Source organism: Bos taurus, chromosome 17 (assembly GCF_002263795.3).
Source record: "Bos taurus isolate L1 Dominette 01449 registration number 42190680 breed Hereford chromosome 17, ARS-UCD2.0, whole genome shotgun sequence".
Classification (NCBI taxonomy): Eukaryota; Metazoa; Chordata; class Mammalia; order Artiodactyla; family Bovidae; genus Bos; species Bos taurus.
This window is the reverse complement of record NC_037344.1, coordinates 55,574,208-55,594,359: the sequence shown is the minus strand read 5'-3', so window position 1 is coordinate 55,594,359 and position 20,152 is coordinate 55,574,208. Positions and strand designations below refer to the sequence as shown.

The following is a 20,152-nucleotide window of genomic DNA, read 5'->3' as shown; positions in this document are numbered from 1 at the left end:
GTTGTGAGAGTTGCTCCGACTCTCTGTGATCCCATGGATTGTAAGCTATCAGGCTCCTCCATCCATGTAATTTTCCAGGCAAGAATACTGGTGATCAGGTAGCCACTTTCTACTCCAGAGGATCTTCCTGCCCAGGGACTGAACCCAAGTCTCCTGCATCTCCTGCACTGGCAGGTGGATTCTTTACTGCTAGTGCCACCTGGGAAGCGACTAAACAACATTAACATAATACAACTTCCATAGTGCTCTAAGTACATGGTCTGTAAATCAAATTTCTATGAAATTAATCATGCAGCCAACCAATAAATATTTCTTAAGCGACAACCTCTGGAAGCTCTACTAGAAGCCAGGGAGATATCACCACTCTGATGGAGGCTGAAGCCTGGTGGAGGCAACCGCCACCCACTCACCAAGAGCAAGTTCAGGCTGCTCTGAGCACACAGCAGAGGGGTGTCCCTCCCACAGGTCCAGGAAGGGGTTCTGGAGGAAGAAACATCTGACTGGAGCCCAGAAGGAGAAACAAGAGTTAACAAGGTAAACAGGGAAAGAGGCGAGAGCGTGGAGAAAGTATACATATTTTTTCAGATCCTTTTTCATCATAGGTTATTATAAGATATTGAATATAATTCCTTATGCTATACAGTAGGTCCTTGCTGACTATATATTTTATCCATAGTAGTGTGTATCTGTTAATCCCAAATTCTCATTTTATCCCTCCTCTTCCCCCTTCTCTTTTGATAACCATCTTTGTTTTCTGTGTCTATGAATCTATTTCTGTTTTTTAAATATGTTCATTTGTACCATGATTTTAGATTCTACTTAGAAGCAGTAACATACAATATTTTTCTTTCTCTGACTTATGTCGTTTAGTATGATAATCTCCAGGTCCATCCATATTGCTGCAAATGACATGATTTCATTCTTTTTTACAGCTGAATAGTATTCCACTGTGTATACACACCACGTCTTTGTCCATTAACCTGTTGGTGTACATTTACGTTACTCCCAGGTCTTAGCTATTACAAATAGTGCTGCTATGGCACTGATTTTAAATGTATCTTCAGTTAAACTCCAATTGCATTATACATTAATCTTTAACTGCCAGGGGAGTTTACTGTGATTTGTAGGTCTCCCCAAATTTCAAAAGTTTAATCATCTATAGGCACAGGGGAATTTCAGTGCTTTACAAAGCAAATACAGATCCCTCAGGTAGGACCTGGGATAGCACCCTGTAATCACACAGATTCATAATTTGCAGCAAAATGGATGAATAGTTGCACTAAAGGGAATAAATAGGAGTTCGGGTCAAGTTTTGCTACAGAGTTCAAGTCAGGTCTTCTGACAAATAAGCAATAAAATAACCTGAGGTTATTCAGAGCACTGGGTATTTCAGAATTGCAGATAAGAGATGGTGGATCTATCATATCTTAAGTCCTAGGCTAAGCTTGGATTTCTCATAGGAAAACTGTACCCTTAGCAAGCATTTTATTTCAAAGTATCAAAGTGCTGGAAAAGAAAATGTAGGCAAGGAAATAATTACCAGATTACCAAATACCCAGCGATAGTTATACCTAACGGAGCTACTTAAGAATGGCATAAAAACGTTCTTGTAGCCAGGTATTGAGGTGCTGAGGCAACCAGGACTTCAGAAAACAGTCACTTTGAGATCAGTCCCATCTTGCAAGATGGTGGGCAGAAAAACTGAGAAGACCATCTTCAGCTAAGAATGTCAATGCTGGTGTCATGATCCAGAGGGAAGCCCCACAACCTGAAGACCCCCACCAACGGAAGGCTATCCTAGCAGAGGAATTGTAGATATTCCCAATGCACAAGGTATTCCAGACAAGCTATATCCAAACAGAATCCACAGCAATTAAATCCATAATTAAGGAAAAAATGGGAAGGTTCTCACTACTGTAACAGAGCTAATTAGTAAGGATAAAAAGAGTGAAACCAAAGAGTTTAAAATTCTCAAAATGCCCAAATGTTACCCCCTTAAAGATGTGCTGTAAAAACTGTTGAGTGGTGGGGAAAGAAAAAAAACAACTACAATCAACGTGAAAAAAACTACAAATGTTACTCCCAGGTCCCTGCTGATCGTCCTCACTGGCCATTCCAGAGACAAGCAGAAGATGGCTTCCCTCCAGAAACAAGCAGGGACTTGCCATTTGGGGCTGAACCACTAGTCCTCACTAATGTGAGTTCCTTCACCTAGAACACTCAGAATCTGTCATCACCTCTACCAAAACTTACCATAATAGTGTGAAAGTTCCAAAGTACTTCAACAGTGATTACTTTTTTTTTTAACAGTGATTGGACATGGAACAACAGACTGGTTCCAAATAGGAAAAGGAGTACATCAAGGCTGTATATTATCACCCTACTTATTTAACTTATATGCAGAGAACATCATGAGAAATGCTGGGCTGGAAGAAGCACAAGCTGGAATCAAGATGGCCAGGAGAAATATTAATAACCTCAGATACGCAGATGACACCACCCTTATAGCAGAAAGTGAAGAAGAACTAAAGAGCCTCTTGATGAAAGTGAAAGAGGAGAGTGAAAAAGTTGGCTTAAAGCTCAACATTCAGAAAACAAAGATCATGGCATCCAGTCCCATCACTTCATGGGAAATAGATGGGGAAACAGTGGAGACAGTGGCTGACTTTATTTTTCTGGGCTCCAAAATCACTGCAGATGGTGACTGCAGCCAGGAAATTAAAAGACACTTTACTCCTTAGAAGGAAAGTTATGACCAACCTAGATAGCATATTAAAAAGCAGAGACATTACTTTGCCAACAAAGGTCCATCTAGTCAAGGCTATGGTTTTTCCAGTGGTCATGTATGGATGTGAGAGTTGGACTATAAAGAAAGCTGAGCACCGAAGAATTGATGCTTTTGAACTATGGTGTTGGAGAAGACTCTTGAGAGTCCCTTGGACAGCAAGGAGATTCAACCAGTCCATCCTAAAAGAGATCAATCCTGGGTGTTCATTGGAAGGACTGATGTTGAAGTTGAAGCTCCAATACTGTGGCCACCTGATGCGAAGAGCTGACTCATTTGAAAAGACCCTGATGCTGGGAAAGATTGAGGGCAGGAGGAGAAGGGGACGACAGAGGATGAGATGGCTGGATGGCATCACCGACTCGATGGACATGAGTTTGAGTGAACTCCGGGAGTTGGTGATGGACAGGGAGGCCTGGCGTGCTGCGGTTCATGGGGTCGCAAAGAGTGGGACACGACTGAGCAACTGAACTGAACTATTAAGAAGTTGCATGAGACTGCAGATCAAAAAGGCTGAGCTCCAAGAGAAGCCACCACCATGAGAAGCATGCACACTGCAGCCAGAAAGTAGCCCCCGCTCACCACAAATGGAGAAAAGCCTGCACAGCAATGAAGACCCACCACAGTCAAAAAATAAAATAAATAAGATTTAAAAAAATTAAATAAAATAGAAAACAAAAAGGTTGAGCACTTCAACTCAGAGAAAGAGAATGGTAAAGTTTTTGGAGCAGTGCAAGGCAGACCAGAAAATTGTGGATTCTCAACTTTCACCAAAAATTAGAGCCCTTCCCAGCTCTGGGACAGCCTGTGTGGCCTCAGAAACAAAACTTATGCTCCCGAGCTGATGTTCTGTATCATTTGCAGAGCTCTAGTTAAAAACATCCAAAACAACAATAATCAACAAAGAACCTACTGTGTCAAAGGAATTGCTTTTCTAAAAGATAACGAGTAAATCTGTTAATACGTCCAAATACGAGGGGCTCCACAAGACATACATAGCACAGGACAAATATTACCATATCCAACAAATGTCCTAGGACACCAGTGAGCCTAGAAACACACCAAGGTCATTTGTAAAGGTCAGGGCTTCAAGCTCCAGGTTTCAACGAAGGAAAGCTTCCAAGACAATATTCAAGAAAAAGAAGTTTCAGGACATAGAGCCACAGGCTTGGTGATGGCTCTGAAGGATCACATGGTGAGCACAAGGCCAGTCTCCCAGCATATCCATGTGAGAATACCCTTGCTCAGAAGGCCGGGTGGGACCAGAAAGAGCCTCCCCACTGGTACTGGTTCCCAACTAAGATGAAACCAAGGCAAATAACTGTTTATTCCAGATCAGAAATAAAGGTGGTGAGTTCTCCTAGTGTTAGTTGCTCAGTCGTGTCTGACTCTCGCAACCCCATGGACTGTAGCCTGCCAAGCTCCTCTGTCTATAGGATTCTCCAGGCAAGAATACTGGAGTGGGTTGCCAATCCCTTCTCCAGGAGATCTTCCTGACTCAGGGATCAAACCCAGGTCCCCTGCACTGCAGGCAGATTCTTTACCATCTGAGCCACCAGTGAAGTCCCCCTAAAATGCCCAGTGAAGATTCAAAACAAATAGGCATCCGTCTCTTACCCTCTTCTCTGATGTGAGCTCTATAAAAGTTTATCTCCATTCAACGTAATAGGATAGTCTTGTTCTAAGGGCTGAATCAGGAACAAAACTTGCTTCTGCTGCTGCTGCTGCTAAGTCGCTTCAGTCGTGTCCGACTCTGCGTGACCCCAGAGACGGCAGCCCACAAGGCTCCCCCGTCCCTGGGATTCTCCAGGCAAGAACACTGGAGTGGGTTGCCATTTCCTTCTCCAGTGCATGAAAGTGAAAAGTGAAAGTGAAGTCGCTCAGTCGTGTCCAACTCTTCTCGACCCCATGGACTGCAGCCTAACCGATTCCTCCGTCCATGGGATTTTCTAGGCAAAAGTACTGGAGTGGGGTGCCATTGCCTTCTCCGAAACTTGCTTCTAAGATACCTTTAACTTTAGGAATCTAAATCCCTAAGAACCTAAACAACGCCCCAAAATGAATTTTAACATTCTGTAAGTTATGCTACATGCACGTCAGTGAAAACCATGGTGCTGCTCAAAAGAACAATGCAGATTTGCATGCACTGACATGAAAAGATGTCAGGGAGAAATTACTGAAAGGCAAAAAGCAAGTTGAAGAGCAGAGTAGACAGTAACACACCATTTTTGTGAAACAAACTATATACATGTGTGATAGGCACAGACACAGAAATATTCTTTCCACAACTCATGGTTAAGAGCCAGAACGAACATACATAACCATTAACATGTGTTTCCCAGGGGACAGCGATTAGAGAGAAAGGTCAAGCATGTTCTCTTTTATTTCATACATTTCCTCAGTGTTTGCATTTTCTTATAATAACCATGCTCTATCTCAATTTTTAAAATTTAAAGTAAGATTTTGTTAAAGGTACTATCAGACTATTGCCAATAAATGACTTCTCTTTATTGCCCTTTGAGCCATAGCTGCAATATCCAGCAATAAATGGGGCTGTTTCTAAATGGATCAGGTCTTCATCTTTAGGACTAGAACAAGAAGACACCTGAAAGGCAGGAGAGCATGAGAATGAATGAAAAGTGTCATGGGCCATGTGGCCAAGAACCACATTCAATTACACAGCCGTGCTATCTGATTATTGCAACACTAGGCTAATTCTACAGAGATGGATGGAAAGACTCACCAGATAAAGGTTATTTTTGTCCTGAAAGGCATACTGCAACTGGGGGATCCAAGGACTTGTACTCTGAGATAATATGTTCTGTTCTTCCTCAAAATATGAGACCTAGGAGGAATAGAAACTATTAAGACAATTATAAAGAACTAAGTGTGATGGGGGAAATGCTCTTTGTTCTCCCTTTAAGCTTAAACTGATACCTAGTTTTGTTTCTTTTTTAAAAAGCCATCACATAGTCCAACATTCCACAAATCTCATTCTTATGCCTACTTTGCTCAATTTTTGCCAGATCCATACAATAGTGTCCAGTTATTTACTTAATGTCTTTCTTCGAAGTCGACCAACATCTTTGAAATTTAAATCTTTCTCTTCATCTTCCCTTACTGAGCAATTCAGTCCTAAAACCATGAGATGGACAATAACCAGATAAACATCCATGACAAGTGACAAGGAAAGCCATGGTAGTCCAGAACAGGGTGACAGGTCCGAGCACGGTGAGGAGGGAAGCAACCACATGTGGAGCAGACCAATGTGGGGTATCAAAGGCTCACGTATGGTGAGGAAGTCAATCTAGGTCTAGATGACCTAGAGCATCTGAGCCTGTCAAGGTAGAGTTGACAGATGGACACAGGTGCATTAAATAAGTAAAAAACATTGAGGGTGATAACAGAGTTACAAACATGGAAAGGGTGAAAATGATAACAAACCTTATGAAGCTGGAGAGGACTTGGAGATGCTGATGTGAATACATGGTTTTCAACATACACAAGTAGATACAGAAATAAATACAGATGTTAATGTTCGTGTGTATGAGATAGGTATGCTGCATACACGTACATGTATTTCCTGGCCTTGTCCACTGAATGGAGTCTGGCAGCAATGACATCCTGATAGCAAAGAGAACACCTCGTGCCCAGACCTTGGCCTCTAAATACTGTTTTCCACTTAAAAAAATAAATAAATAACAAAATGCAGGGCTCCCAGAGAAATGACTGACTGTGGGGCTGGGGCAGGTAAAGTGAGTTTAAGAGCCCAAACACCTTGTATCAAAAAGTAACACAGAATTCAAAGATGGGGAATATGTCAAAAGGATATACAAAAGCCAACCTGAAGAGATTCTCATCGGCCAACTTGGGAACAATTTGAGTATAAAAACATATACTGACAGGAATGGATTGTAACTCATTGACAGGCAAACGCAAGTGCATACAGATATAAATAAATGGATGGGTTGAAAGTTTTATCAGAAACAGGTACTTCCCCAGTTTGAAAGTATCTCCTTCCAAAATACCTATGCAATTACAAAGAGGAAAGGAGTAACTTGCAGTGAAAGGTGGCAGATACCAACGTGACATCCTCAGGAATGTGACAAGCCGCAACTGAGACTCCCCTGTTGGGATGCAATGAGAGGAACAGAGCATCCTGTCTGTGATAGTCCTGCGTGGCTCAGGTAACTAACGGGTGGGTGGCTTTAATTAGCTCCTGGATATGTGAGATTTTTAAATCCCCCAGCATATACCTCACACGGGGTGACTCAAGTCATTCACCCGGAGGAGCACACCTGGGCAAGGGTCCCTATCCCTCACCTGCAGTATGGGATGTGCTGAGTGAGGGTCTCTATCCCTCACCTGCAGTACAGAACATGCTGGATTCATTTCCTTTTCTATGCACCATTGCCCATATGAAATATAAGGAGCACAAGGCTACATCTAAGGCCTCTTCCAAGGACCTAGGATACACCAGACCCAACAGGTGCTTGGTAGGTGTGGCCTGATGGCAGGTGCTTCTTAGGTGCTGGGAGGCTCAGTGAGCATCTTCCACACCTCTCTTCCAAATGATCTGAAACATCCTGTCATGTAATCATTCTATGAAGTTGCCCACATTTCATTCCTGAACAAAAGACACAGCATTCTCAGATTCTGACAAGCAGCTTCCTGCCCTCTGCTGTGTCTTTGACCAGAGGTCATACAGTCACTGAAGTGCTGAAACCCCGATCCCAACCTTCTGCTTCCAAAAACCTATGTGAACCCCAAGCGTCTCACAAATTAAATTCCAACTCCAGAAACCGGTTCTTGGGGGAGATGATGAGTTACCGTTTAATGGGTACAGAGTTTCAGTTTAGGATGGTGAAAAAGTTCTAAAGGTGGACAGTGGTGATGGTGACGCAACACTGCCAATGTACTTAATGCCACAGAACTGTACACTCAAAAATAGTTCAAGTGGTAAATTTTATGTGATGCATATTTTATCACAGTAGCCAGAAGGGAGTTCTTGAGGTTTCCCACCAATCACCTCCTCCCAACTCCCATGTCCTTACTTCTCCTCATTTTCCAGTCTATTTGTTCTAAACTTCTAAACACACACAAACACATACATCTGCATAGCATTCTAGCACTTACACCTCCAGAACAGCACACTTCTACTTGGTACATTCTCGTCACTTCTCCCTGCCCAGAACCCATGTTCCCTCTCAGCAGTGTGAACCTGCCCTGTCTCTGGCTCACCCACACCTTTCCTCATTCTGTCGTTTGTGAATTTGCTAACTGCTCCCTCTTTTGTGATGCTTTAGCTCCTAAGGGCCTGCTTTATGGATCTGCCATTTTTCCTCAACTTTCCAAGGCTGTGCTGAAACCCTGAAACTAACAGCCACGGAGCTTTGATTCCTTTTGCAGACTTCCCACAGAGCTGGGTCCATTATCGGACACATGATGTGCTCTCGAACATGGGTAACTAATAAATTGCTCTCCGAACACCAAGGCTGATGGCCGTCTCTCTAGAAACACTGCAAATGAATCAATAACGTCTGGGAGCAGCAGCCTTGTTTAAAGAGAGAGAAAAACACCACAACCAGAAAGATAACTTCTCACCTCCTCTCAGACTGGCAACTCCCTAGCCACAGAACAATTTAATTTCTTCAGAGGCCTGTTTTAAAACCAAATACCAAAAAAAAAAAAAAAATCAAGTACAGAGGCCCCCAACACAAATATATAAGATGTGTACAAAAGCAAAGGCTATCTAACTCACCGCATGATATGCACATCTCTGAATTCCCAGTGGATGGTCACAAAAGATCATCTCAAATTCATTAGTGAAAAGGCCAAGTTGGTTCTGAATAATATGCAACTATAAAAACATGATCAAGCAACCCAAGGGAGCTTGTCAATCTTCAAAATTAGTCAATATCAGTTCAAGAAAGCATGCTCAGACCTTCCTGGCTACGCCACAGTAATTAAAACTAGGGATGCAGAGGAAAACTGGCTCCATCCCAGGTGTCAATTCAGCAGATTTTCATCTCTGCAATGAACCTGCTGGTTCAGACAGGGGAGGCTGGATGTTAAATGCTCCTACCTGCTCCTGGGCCAACAAGGCCTTCTTCTTCATGACTTTCATGGCATAGACATCCCCAGTCGCTTTCTCTCTGACCACCTGTACTTCAGCAAAGTGACCGCAGCCTACGACACTTTTCACTTCAAAGTCCTTCACTGAAGGCTGGAGCTCTTGCAACTCAGCTATGATATCGGAATCTGCAAAAGACGGAAGAGTGACTCCTGAATCCATAACGTACTTCAAATACTCGTATCTTTATGAAAGCAAGAAGAAAGGAAGAAAGAAGAAAGCGTTGCTGTATCTTCCTTCACTGTCAGGAGACATTTAGTCACTTTCTCCTTGTCGTGAATAATTATAAAATCAGCAGAAAAGTGTTTTTTCTATGCTAAGTTAAAATTAAGGGCTCCAGAAATTCCAACGCACAGTTTCCATGGCAGCTATGATCTGAATCCTGTAGATGCAGAAAACAGGGGAAGGAGAACAGAAATCATGCTTTTCCTCCCCCTCTCCGGGGGCTGCAGGGCAGTGAGTGTGGTCAAACATGTCATCAGCATCTGGACTGGTTTATAATGGGATATGAGCAATGCAATCCCCATCCTTAGTTGACTTTAGGGTTGACTTCCAGAACATTCCATCCTGATTCCATATGTTCTACTCAGTTTTACTCCATTAGCCCAGGTCTTATCTCCCTTGCATCGTGTCAGTAAATACCATCCTTGCCATACATAGTATGTAGCAGCACTACCAAGGGAGAAAAAGCCTGAGCTTGAGGAACCAAGCAGAGGCCTGACCTTGGCCCTGCAGAGCTGACGTGTCACACAGCTTGATGGGTTTGCAACTGTCTCTTTTCTAGGCATAGTTTTACTCCTTTTCTGAATGCAATCTCTCAGCCGGTGTCTTCCTCTATCCTAAAAGCTTTAACAAAAGCATCAGACACACAGATAAAGCACCTTAAACAACAGACATTAATTTCTCAAAGTTCTAGAGGCTGTGAGGGAGAACAGGCTGAGAGCCTGTTGAGAACCCACTTCCTGGCTGACAGGTATTTCTCATGTGGTAGAAGCAAAAGGAGCCCTCATCTCTCTTCCTCTTCTTCTAGGGACATGAATTCCATCATGGGGCCTACCTTGATGAATTCATCTACATCTAATTATCTCCCAAAGGCTTCACTTTTGGGGGGTCAAAGCCTCAACATATAAATTTGGGGAACTGGAGAAGGAAGCAGAAGGTCGGTAAAAACATTCAGTTCCTAACAGTCAGAGATTCTTCGTGTTTAAAGTATGGACTAAACAGGTAGCAAATTTGGAATCTAACATACATTTATTAACAACATTAAATTGGGGCATCACAGGGTAGATATATAGTGATTCTAATGATCTAAAGAATAGAATGGAATGTAAATATTAGAGAAATGCAAATCAAAACTATAATGAGGTACCATCTCACACTGGTCAGAATGGCCATCATTAAAAAGTTGACAAATAACAAATGCTGGAGAGGGTGTGCAGAAAAGAAAACCCTCTTACACTGTTGGTGGGAATGTAAACTGGTATAGCCACTATGAAAAACAGTATAGAGGTTCCTCAAAAAACAAAAAATGGAGCTAACATACAATACGGCAATTCCACTGCTGGGCATATACCCAGACAAAATTGTAATTTGAAAAGATGCATGCACTCCCATGCTCACAGCAGCACTACTTACAATAGCGAAGACGTGAAGCAACCTAAATGTCCTCTGACAGATGAATAGACAAAGAAGATGAGGTATATACATACAGTGGAATACTACTCAGTCACAAAAAAAGGATGAATACCATTTGCAGCAACATGGACAGACCTCGAGATTATCATAGTAAGCAAAATAAGTCTGGCTTCCCTGGTGGCTCCGACAGTAAATGATCCACCTGCAAAGCGTGAGACCTGGGTTCATTCCCGGGGTTGGGAAGATCCCCTGGAGGAAGGCATGGCAACCCACTCCAGTATTCTTGCCTGGAGAATCCCATGGGCAGAGGAGCCTGGTGGGCTACAGTCCATGGGGTCGCACAGAGTCACGTAGAGTCAGACACAACTGAGCGACTAAACAACAGCAACATACACACACAAGCAAAGTAAGTCAGAAATAGAAAAACAAAATATCATATAATATCACTTACACATGGAATCTAAAATACAAATGAACGTATCTATGAAACAGAATCACAGACAGAACAGACTTCTGGTTGCCAAGGGGGTTGGGTGGGAGGAAGGACTGGGAGCTTGGGATTAGCAGATATTAACTGTTATTTATAGGATGAAGAAACAACAACGTCCTACTGTGTAGCACAGGGAACTATATTCAATATCCTGTGATAAACCATAATGGGAAAGAATATGAAAAAGAAATATATATATACATGTATTATATAACTGTATTGGTGTACAGCAGAAACTAACATAACATTAGTAAATCAACTATACTTCAATAAAATATTTTTTAGAAAAAGGAATAGAGCAGAACAGCTGTGACTGACCAAATCCTTCAGTCCTGTCCATTACAGGGAAACTGCACCATATACAGGGTTATACTCCAAAGGAAGACAACAGTAATATGTCATCAGAATTATCCTGGAGAATCCCTCAGAAAGATGTCATGGTGAAGACCAAGGGACTCTTGAAATCCCACAGGTGCACTGGAGCCACTTCTGTGGGAGGGCACCAGGCAGAGCTGGGAGCTACATTCATTTGGCAAATTGTTCACACAGCTAAAGGAACAGAGCCCAACAAAGGGCAGAGCCATTTCATAACCACGGTCATTTGGCAGCACATTAATGAATTAGCCAATGCAATTTTAATTGTTGTTACCCACTCCCTTTCTTGGTTGCATGGGTGGAGTTGAATTCATTTGGATCAAAGGCACATGTGATGAGCACCACTGCACTAACAACATCTCTTATTTGTTATCCTAAAAACATCTTCTTTGTTCCCTTGAGGAATCAGGCAAGAGGGGTGAGTAGATTCACTTCATTTCACCGTGGCCATTGTAAAACAAAAAAATAAATCTAGAGTGCCTTCAGGGAGGATTCCATGCAGAAGCAGAACTGAATGTGGCATATTTTCCTTTTGCCTTGACATCACTGTGTCAAGCCCAGTCTTTCTTCCCTGTCTTCTTCCAAGTTTCTCTCAGACCTAGTACTTGAGTTTTTGAATTATTAATTTCCCAAATATGCTGACTTGCAATTTTCTGACTTGAACCTGATTTCATTACTGCTTGCACACAAGGCCTCTCCTGATTCTTCTGTAAGGCCTTGGGCCCCCGCATTGCTTACAGCACTGTCCAACTTAAAACTCTGGGTCTGTCTCCAGCAACCAGCAGGCATCTCAATCACCCCAGCAGACAAAACTCTTGCAGGCAAAACCACCATGACACTCTCAGAATTCTGAGAAACCACTCCAAGTTGCAATGTTGTTATTCAAAGACTTTGGGATTATCAAGGTCAACAGGTGAGATGCTAAACTCGTACCTATGACTGTGAAAAATAACCCTGCACAACTTCTCTTCCCACCAGCAACTTCTGTGACTACAAAACCACATCAACCTTCACCCCCACCCACTATGAACACGGTGGGAACTGACATTGAGGTAGAGACCCAAAGCATGAAATGAAAATGCAGTCAGAGAATGATCTTCCCAGATACATATATAGATCCAGGGAGCAAAAGCCACCACAGCTGAATGCTGCTTCCTTTGTTAAAAGTCAGTATTACAACACTTCACTGTCTAGGAATGCATCCTTCACAGAAATGTTCAAAAGACACACATATCAAGATACACATCATAAGATGGGCACTGCTTGTTACAGAAAAATCAGAAACAATGTAGAGGTCTACAATTAACAGGAAAGTGGAAACAGCGTAAGCGTTCACCCACAGAAAAGAATACTAGACACATATTTAAAAGAATTAAGTAGCTCAACCTCCACTGGAGTCTCTTTAAGGACAAGGATTTGCTTCTGTTTTGATCACTACTGTAAACCCAGTGCTCAAAACAGCAGCAGGCACATAGCGAGCACTCCACAAATATTTGTTAAGTAAATATATTGCTAGGTGAGCAACGCTAGTGGCAAAACATTATCAACATACAACCCATTTTGCATAAAATTAAACCAGAATAATGTTAGAGCCTCTTGATGAAGGTGAAAGAGGAGAGTGATAAAGCCAGCTTAAAACTCAACATTCAAAAAACTAAAGATCATGGCATCCAGTTTCATCACTTCATGGCAAATAAATAGGGAAAAAAATGGAAACAGTGACAGATTTTATCTTCTTGGGCTCCAAAACCACTGCAGATGATGACTGCAGCCACAAAATTAAAAGATGCTTGGGAAGAAAAGTTATGACAAACATAGACAGTGTATTAAAAAGCAGAGACATCACTTTGCCAACAAAGATCCATATAGTCAAAGCTATGGATTTTTCAGTAGTCATGTACTGAAGTGAGTGTTGGATCATAAAGAAGACTAAGCACCAAAGAACTGATACTTTCAAACTGTGGTGCTGGAGAAGACTCTTGAGAGTCCCTTGGACAACAAGAGAGATCAAACCAGTCAATCCAAAAGGAAATCAACCCTAAATATTCATTGGAAGGACTGATGCTGAAGCTCCAATACTTTGGCCACCTGGTACAAAGAACCGATTCAGTAAAAAAGACCCTGATGCCAGGAAAGACTGCATGCAGGAGAAGGGGGTGACAGAGGATAAGATGGTTGGATGGCATCACCAACTCAAAGGACATGAGGTCTGAGCAAACTCCAGGAGATAGTGAAGGACACAGGAGCCTGGTGTGCTGCAGTCCATGGGGTCACAAAGAGTTGGACACGACTGAGCAATTGAACAAAAAAATGTTAGAATACACATGGTAAAGGGTTCACTGTTCAAGCTACTTGATTGGTATGTGGGGGTTTATGACACTTGTCTCTTTACTGTTAAGCTATGTTTGAACAATTCCACAATAAATATCTTATAAGGACAAAAGAAAAGTTGCAATACTATGCACTGAACCATTAACAGTGGTTATCTTAGGTAAGATTTTGAGGGATTTTCCTTCCATTCTGATCTTTTATATTTAACTTTGTATTTTTTTTAATTTTTATTGAAATATAGTTGATTTATAATGTGTTTTCAGGTGTACAGCAAAGTGATTCAGCTACATATATATATTTTTAAGATTCTTTTCCATTATAGGTTATTACAAGATAATGAATATAGTTCCCTCTGCTATAGGTCCTTATTGGTTACCTATTTTATGTATGAGTGAGTGAAGTGAGTGAAGTCGCTCAGTCGTATCTGACTCTTTGCGACCCCATGGATTGTAGCCTACCAGGCTCCTCTGTCCATGGGATTTTCCAGGCAATAGTACTGGAGTGGATTGCCATTTCCTTCTCCAGGGGATCTTCCCGACCCAGGGATCGAACCTGGGTCTCCTGTATTGTAGACAGACACTTTACCATCTGAGCCAGCAGGGAAGTCACCTATTTTATGTATAGTAGCGTGTATACTGGAGAAGGCAATGATACCCCACTCCAGTACTCTTGCCTGGAAAATCCCATGGATGGAGGAGCCTGGAAGGCTGCAGTCCATGAGGTCGTGAGGGTTGGACACGACAGAGCGACTTCACTTTCACTTTTCACTTTCATGCATTGGAGAAGGAAATGGCGACCCACTCCAGTGTTCTTGCCTGGAGAATCCCAGGGACGGGGGAGCCTGGTGGGCTGCCGTCTATGGGGTCGCACAGAGTCAGACACGACTGAAGCGACTTAGCAGCAGTAACAGCAGCAGTGTGTATATGTTAATCCCAACTCCTAATTTATTCCTTCCCCACCTTACACTTTGGTAACTATAGGTTTGTTTTCTATGTCTGTAAGTCTCATTTGTTTTGTAAATAAGTCCACTTGTATCAGTTGTTAGGATTCCACATATAAGTGATATCATATGACATTCGTCTTTCTCTTAGTATGATAGTCTCTAGGTCCATCCATGTTGCTACAAGGAACTTTGTACTATGCTTACAATGGTGGGGGGCGGAGGGCAGCGCGGAGGAACTTAAAAGTAGTGTTTTGCCCAAAGTACTAAGATTGTGAACATACAGAAGAGTTTGCCTGCAGTGAATGTAGCTGAAAGAGGGTAAAATTTCAGCCACTGTCAAATCACCGAGAAAAGTCCAACTTTAACAATTATCAACACTTTTTTTTGTCTGTATGTTTTAACATCACATTTGTTTATTTTTTACATAAAATATGTGATACACTGCTTAACATTTTGCTATTTATTCTGTTTATCAGCAATAATCAGTCAACCAATATTTATTAAACACCTTCTGTGTGTGTCCATGCATACTTGGTCATGTCTGACACTTTGCGACTTCACGGACTGTAGCCTGCCAGGGTCCTCCGTCCATGGAATCTTCCAGGCAAGAATATTGGTGTGGGTTGCCACTTCTTTCTCCAGGGGGGTCTTCCTGACTCAGGGATCAAACTCATGTCTCTTGCATCTCCTGCGTTGGCAGGAGGATTCTTCACCACTGTACAACCCGGGAAGCCCCACCTTCTGTGTACCAGACCCAGTTTTAGGCAAAAAGGCTAGCTTAGCAATTAAGAAACGAAGAATTCCTCCCTGATTCCCAAATGCCAGCTCCCTGCCCTCCCTTGGCCCAAACTAGGGGCACTGCTTCAGGGCTGTATTATTCTGTCTCACTTCCTCCAACAGTCCCAGAAGAAATTTTCTATCTCTATGGCAAGCCTCAAGAAACTTATGTGGTAACAGCTGTTGGACCCTTCTTCCCACAGAAAAATGAAGCTTACATTCTAAAACAGAAACTCAAAGAGGGGGGAAAAAAACATACTAATGCAATCACCCTTTTCCAATCATAATCTCTCAACCATCCTCTCCAGGAAGCCTCTTTAAAAATCTGAAACAGTTTCCTGAAAGAGAAATCTATTAGAAAAATCTACATTTCACAAGTCTAGTCTCCTGATTACTGAATGAGTCTAGAAGATCCACTGCTTTAAAGGATGATCCTAACTGGAGGGCAATCTCAAGAAGGTGCGTGTTGAAAGCTCAGTAAGTTAGTCTTGTCACAAGCTTCTCCTTCCCCTCCTACTCCCTATTTGAGAGTTTAAATACTCAACAAAATAAGGTGGGAGCTTATTCAAACAAATACAGAATCATGAACAAATATGCCAAGTGCATTTTAAAGTTAAAGGTACACAATATGTTAAACACTGAGGTTTACGGTTATCATTATTGGGCAACATTTACTGAGTGTCTCTACGTGCCAGGCAACATAAGCCTGGACTGTGCACTATCTCATTCAATCCCTGTATCAGATATGCCTTTTCCCCCATCGTTCAGATGAGGACACTGAGAACAAACAAGTTACATGTAAATACCGATGTCACTTACTAGACATACATTGGTTTCATCCATTCAAAACTCCCAGGTCCTTTAGGTAACAGCACATCCCCCATTCCATGAGGTCCCAGTGATCATGGTGTCCGGACCCCTGGGCACCTACATGAGGCCAATCACAATACTTCACACCCTGGCCCAGTGGCTGGTCAAGGGATGGGCAAGTGACCCAAACCAGAGCCAACGAGAATCTTCCCTGAGACTGCATGAATAGAGAGAGTAGACGATACACGCTGGGTACAGTGGGGCAGCCAGCAGCCAAAGACAGTGCCCAATGCGTGTGCTTTGTTGTTCCCCGGCACAAGAAATCTGGGTGGCCCCACTGCCTCACTGCAACCCATGGAATGCAGCCAAAGAGATTCTATGTCCCTTCCAGACCTAAGCCCTGAGAAGGCCTGGCAGCTTCCACTTTTGTATTTGGAAACCTTGAGTTGCCATGGAGGACATCTAGACATCTCTGCTAGAGTGACAGCGTAGACCATGGGTCAGTAGCTTTGTCTCAAAGGGTCAGACAGTAAACATTTTGGGCGTTGTAGGCCATATGGTCACACCTACTCAAACGCCTTGTGATGTGACAGCAGCCATAGGGAACAGGTGAAGCTGCGTTCCAGGAGAACTCTGTTTATAAAGCAGGCATCCCAGGCTGTAGTTGGCTGACCCGTCATGGAGAGACCACACAGAACAGCCATATGGAGAGCAAGAAGCTCTGAGACTTCACAGAGAGAGAGACAGGCCTACTAGTCTCAGAGTCCTGGGGGAGCCTTCTAGGTAACGTGCCAGACAATGGGTGGGTCATCCATTCCAGCCCAGATGCCCACAGTCCTGACCCATGTCACATGGAATGGAAGAATTCTCATCGAAGCCTAGTGGGCCCACAGAATCATGATTCTTGTTTTAAGTCACTAAATTTTAGGGTGGTTGGTTACACTGGAAAGTTGTGAGACGTGGTTTTCACAAGTCTTTCAGACTTGGCACTGTATGCCTTTGAGGCCACATAATTCTGTGTGGTGGGGGCCATCCTGTGCGTTGCAGGATGTTTATCAGCATCTTTGGGCTCCACTCGTTAGCTACCAAGAGCACCCTCCCTGCCAGCTGAGACAACCAAAATTGTCTCCAGATACTGCCACATGTCCCTGGGGGAGGAGAAATCGCCACTGGTCAAGAAACACTGGAGGCAGGTGAAAAAATACAAAACTAGGAACCAGCAAGCAGCCAACTTCCCCACCACGTGCAAGTCAGGTAGAGTCAAGAACAGGGTGAGGGCAGGGCCAGTTTATGACTTTCATAGTCCCTAGGCACTTGCCTTCATCAGCCCCTTGCTCCATTAAAAAAAAAAAAAAAGAATTTATACAAATATATATATTTTTGTGACCACATTGGTATAAAGATGAATATAATCCAGAATCATTACAGATTATTATACCCATATTTTTTATGATTTTAAAATAAAATTAAACTAATTACAATAATTGTGAATACTGTAGATGCTAAGCACTGTGTTCACAATGCCTAATGAATAATCAGCCTTGAGTGAATACAATGAAGGAGCCAGAGACATTTAAGTCCTTGGAACCAGCCATGCCTAAAATTTGACCCATCCCTGGACTCTCAGTTTCATGAGCCAAAAAAATTTACTTTTGGGGATAAACAACACGGTTCTACTGTATAGCACGGGGAACTATATTGAATATCCCATGGTAAATCATAATGGAAAGGAATATGAAAAAGAGTGTGTGTGTGTGTATATATATATATAACTGAATCACATCATTGTACAGTAAAAGTAACACAACATTGTATATCAACTATACTCAATAATTTTTTTTTTAATTCACTTTTTGGCCTAAGCTAGTTTGAGATGAGTTTCTATCACTCACAATCAAGAGGCCTGATTCATCCGGTCTCCTAGCAACGGCAGGTGGAAGCTGACCTTGAAGTTGGGTCCATCTAAAGCAGAAATTCCTACCCACTCCCTCCAACCACAAACGCATCCCACCTCCAGTATCCTTCTAATTCTCACTAAGCAGGACAATTTTCAAGAAAAAGTTCTCCCCACACTTACACTTTTGGACAAAGTTGCTCACGTGCTTAATCTTCATCAGAGCTGGCTGACTGCATTCTTTAAAGAGAACAAAGAGGGCATCTAATATCGCTTCTCGGGAAAGAAGAGACATCTGCTGTTGAGTCATGGAGGGTGGTTTCCCCTAAAAACAGCAAACAGCAGATGGAGACACTGTCAATAATGAAAAGCTTTGATCAATAACATCCACGCAGAGTAAATTGCAAGCCACCAACTCAACTAACTGCTCACGACACACGCTAGCAGCGGAATTTGGTGGCCTCATCCTTTAAAGTGACGTCCATTGACAGTCATTAAGTTATCACTTGTATGTGGGCTTCTTCCTCCTGCACCTGGGGAGAAAAACTTCACCAGCACGCCATGAATAAGAAACAGTTCCTCTGTCTTAGTAGTCTGAGGCTCATGGGGACATTTACTCTGGACCCTGCTGGTCCCGTCACATCTCCGTGCCTCTTCAGGAGGACACAATGAATGCCTCTTCCTCCCTGTGTTCCTACAGGTTTGTTTAACATAACTTCAGTTTCTTTAATTCACTCAAACCATAAAGGGTCGTGTGAATGGAGTGACTGCACTGAAGCTGAATTTATTCATGATCTCAGGCAACAGTTGCAAACTGGCAGACTGCATCTAGCCCACAGACATGTTTTGTTTGGCCTGTTATATTTAAAATAATTTATCTGCCAATATTGAAAAATCACGAGATTTCACACCAAAAGAAAAGGGGCCGGGGGAGGGGATTTCTGGCTTCTCATGATACACAGGCAGATCTGGCAACACCGTACCACATTCCTGCCCGGGGAGGCTGAGCTGCAGCTGAGGAGCACTGCCCCTCTAGAAAGTGGATGTGTTCGGCACTTCACTGCAGACTCGACTCACAGCTCTTCCATCTGGCCCATCTGACTCCTTTACACTCACTGTCTGGCCACCCAAGACATGAGTTCACACCCCTGGTCTAGAGGAATGAATCCCATGTGCCATGGACTATATGCAGTTCTCTCTGCAAAGCTGGCCACCAACAATTCTAACTCTAAAAGCACTTGCCACTGCATCCATCAAGCGTCAGAGTCTATTTCCTCTTCCCATGAATCTGCTGTCGCCATGACTCATGTGAAACAACAGAACATAACACAAGTGACCCAGTGCCAGTTCAAGATGCAGCCCTTAAGAAGTCTGGCAGCTTCTACTTTTGTTTTTTGGGGGAAGCCAGCTGCCAAGAAGCTTGGGCTAGACCACGTGACAGTCAAATCTCACCCACTGTCTGTTTTTATAAATAAAGCTTTATTGGAACACAGCCATGCCTATTAATTTACACATCATCTATGGCTGTGTGTGTGTGTGTTAGTTGTTCAGTCTCATGCAGCTCTTTGCGACCCTATGGACTGTAGCCTGCCAGGCTCCTCTGTCTGTCCATGGAATTCTCCAGGCAAGAATACTGGAATGGGTTGCCATTTGCTTCTCCAGGGGATCTTCCAAACCCAGGGATTGAACTCAGGTCTCCTGCATTGCAGGCAGATTCTTTACTGTCTGAGTTTCTGTGCTATAAATAGAATAGCAGAGTTCAGTAGTTGCAGCGGAGACCTTAGGGCCAATGTACTATTCACAGAAAAATTACAAGCCCCAGGTTAGACTGAGTGAGTAACAAAAGACTTTGGAGAAGAGGTCACTGGACGAACTGAGGCACCCCAGTCCGCAGTTGGCACCCAGATGTTTCAGTCCCAGCCAAGCTCTCAACTCAACACAACCCATGAGTGACCCCAGCAGAAGAATCCCCTAGTTGC

General features: G+C 42.9%; 1 protein-coding gene and 1 non-coding gene across 10 annotated transcripts in view; both read right to left on the bottom strand.

Annotated features, from left to right (window-relative positions):
* Positions 1–20,152, bottom strand: part of CIT (citron rho-interacting serine/threonine kinase) — a 175,299-nt gene that overhangs the window by 147,491 nt on the left and 7,656 nt on the right. For all 9 annotated transcript variants that reach the window (XM_024977733.2, XM_024977735.2, XM_024977736.2 and 6 more), the window contains exons 3-5: positions 18,357–18,498; positions 8,871–9,046; positions 5,529–5,630 (exon numbers count right to left, since the gene is read on the bottom strand). In XM_024977733.2, the coding sequence (XP_024833501.1) occupies positions 5,529–5,630; positions 8,871–9,046; positions 18,357–18,498 (420 nt within the window). The remainder of the gene's footprint in view (positions 1–5,528; positions 5,631–8,870; positions 9,047–18,356; positions 18,499–20,152) is intronic.
* Positions 14,281–14,352, bottom strand: TRNAC-ACA (transfer RNA cysteine (anticodon ACA)). The gene has a single exon. It is a non-coding gene; the product is annotated as a tRNA-Cys (tRNA).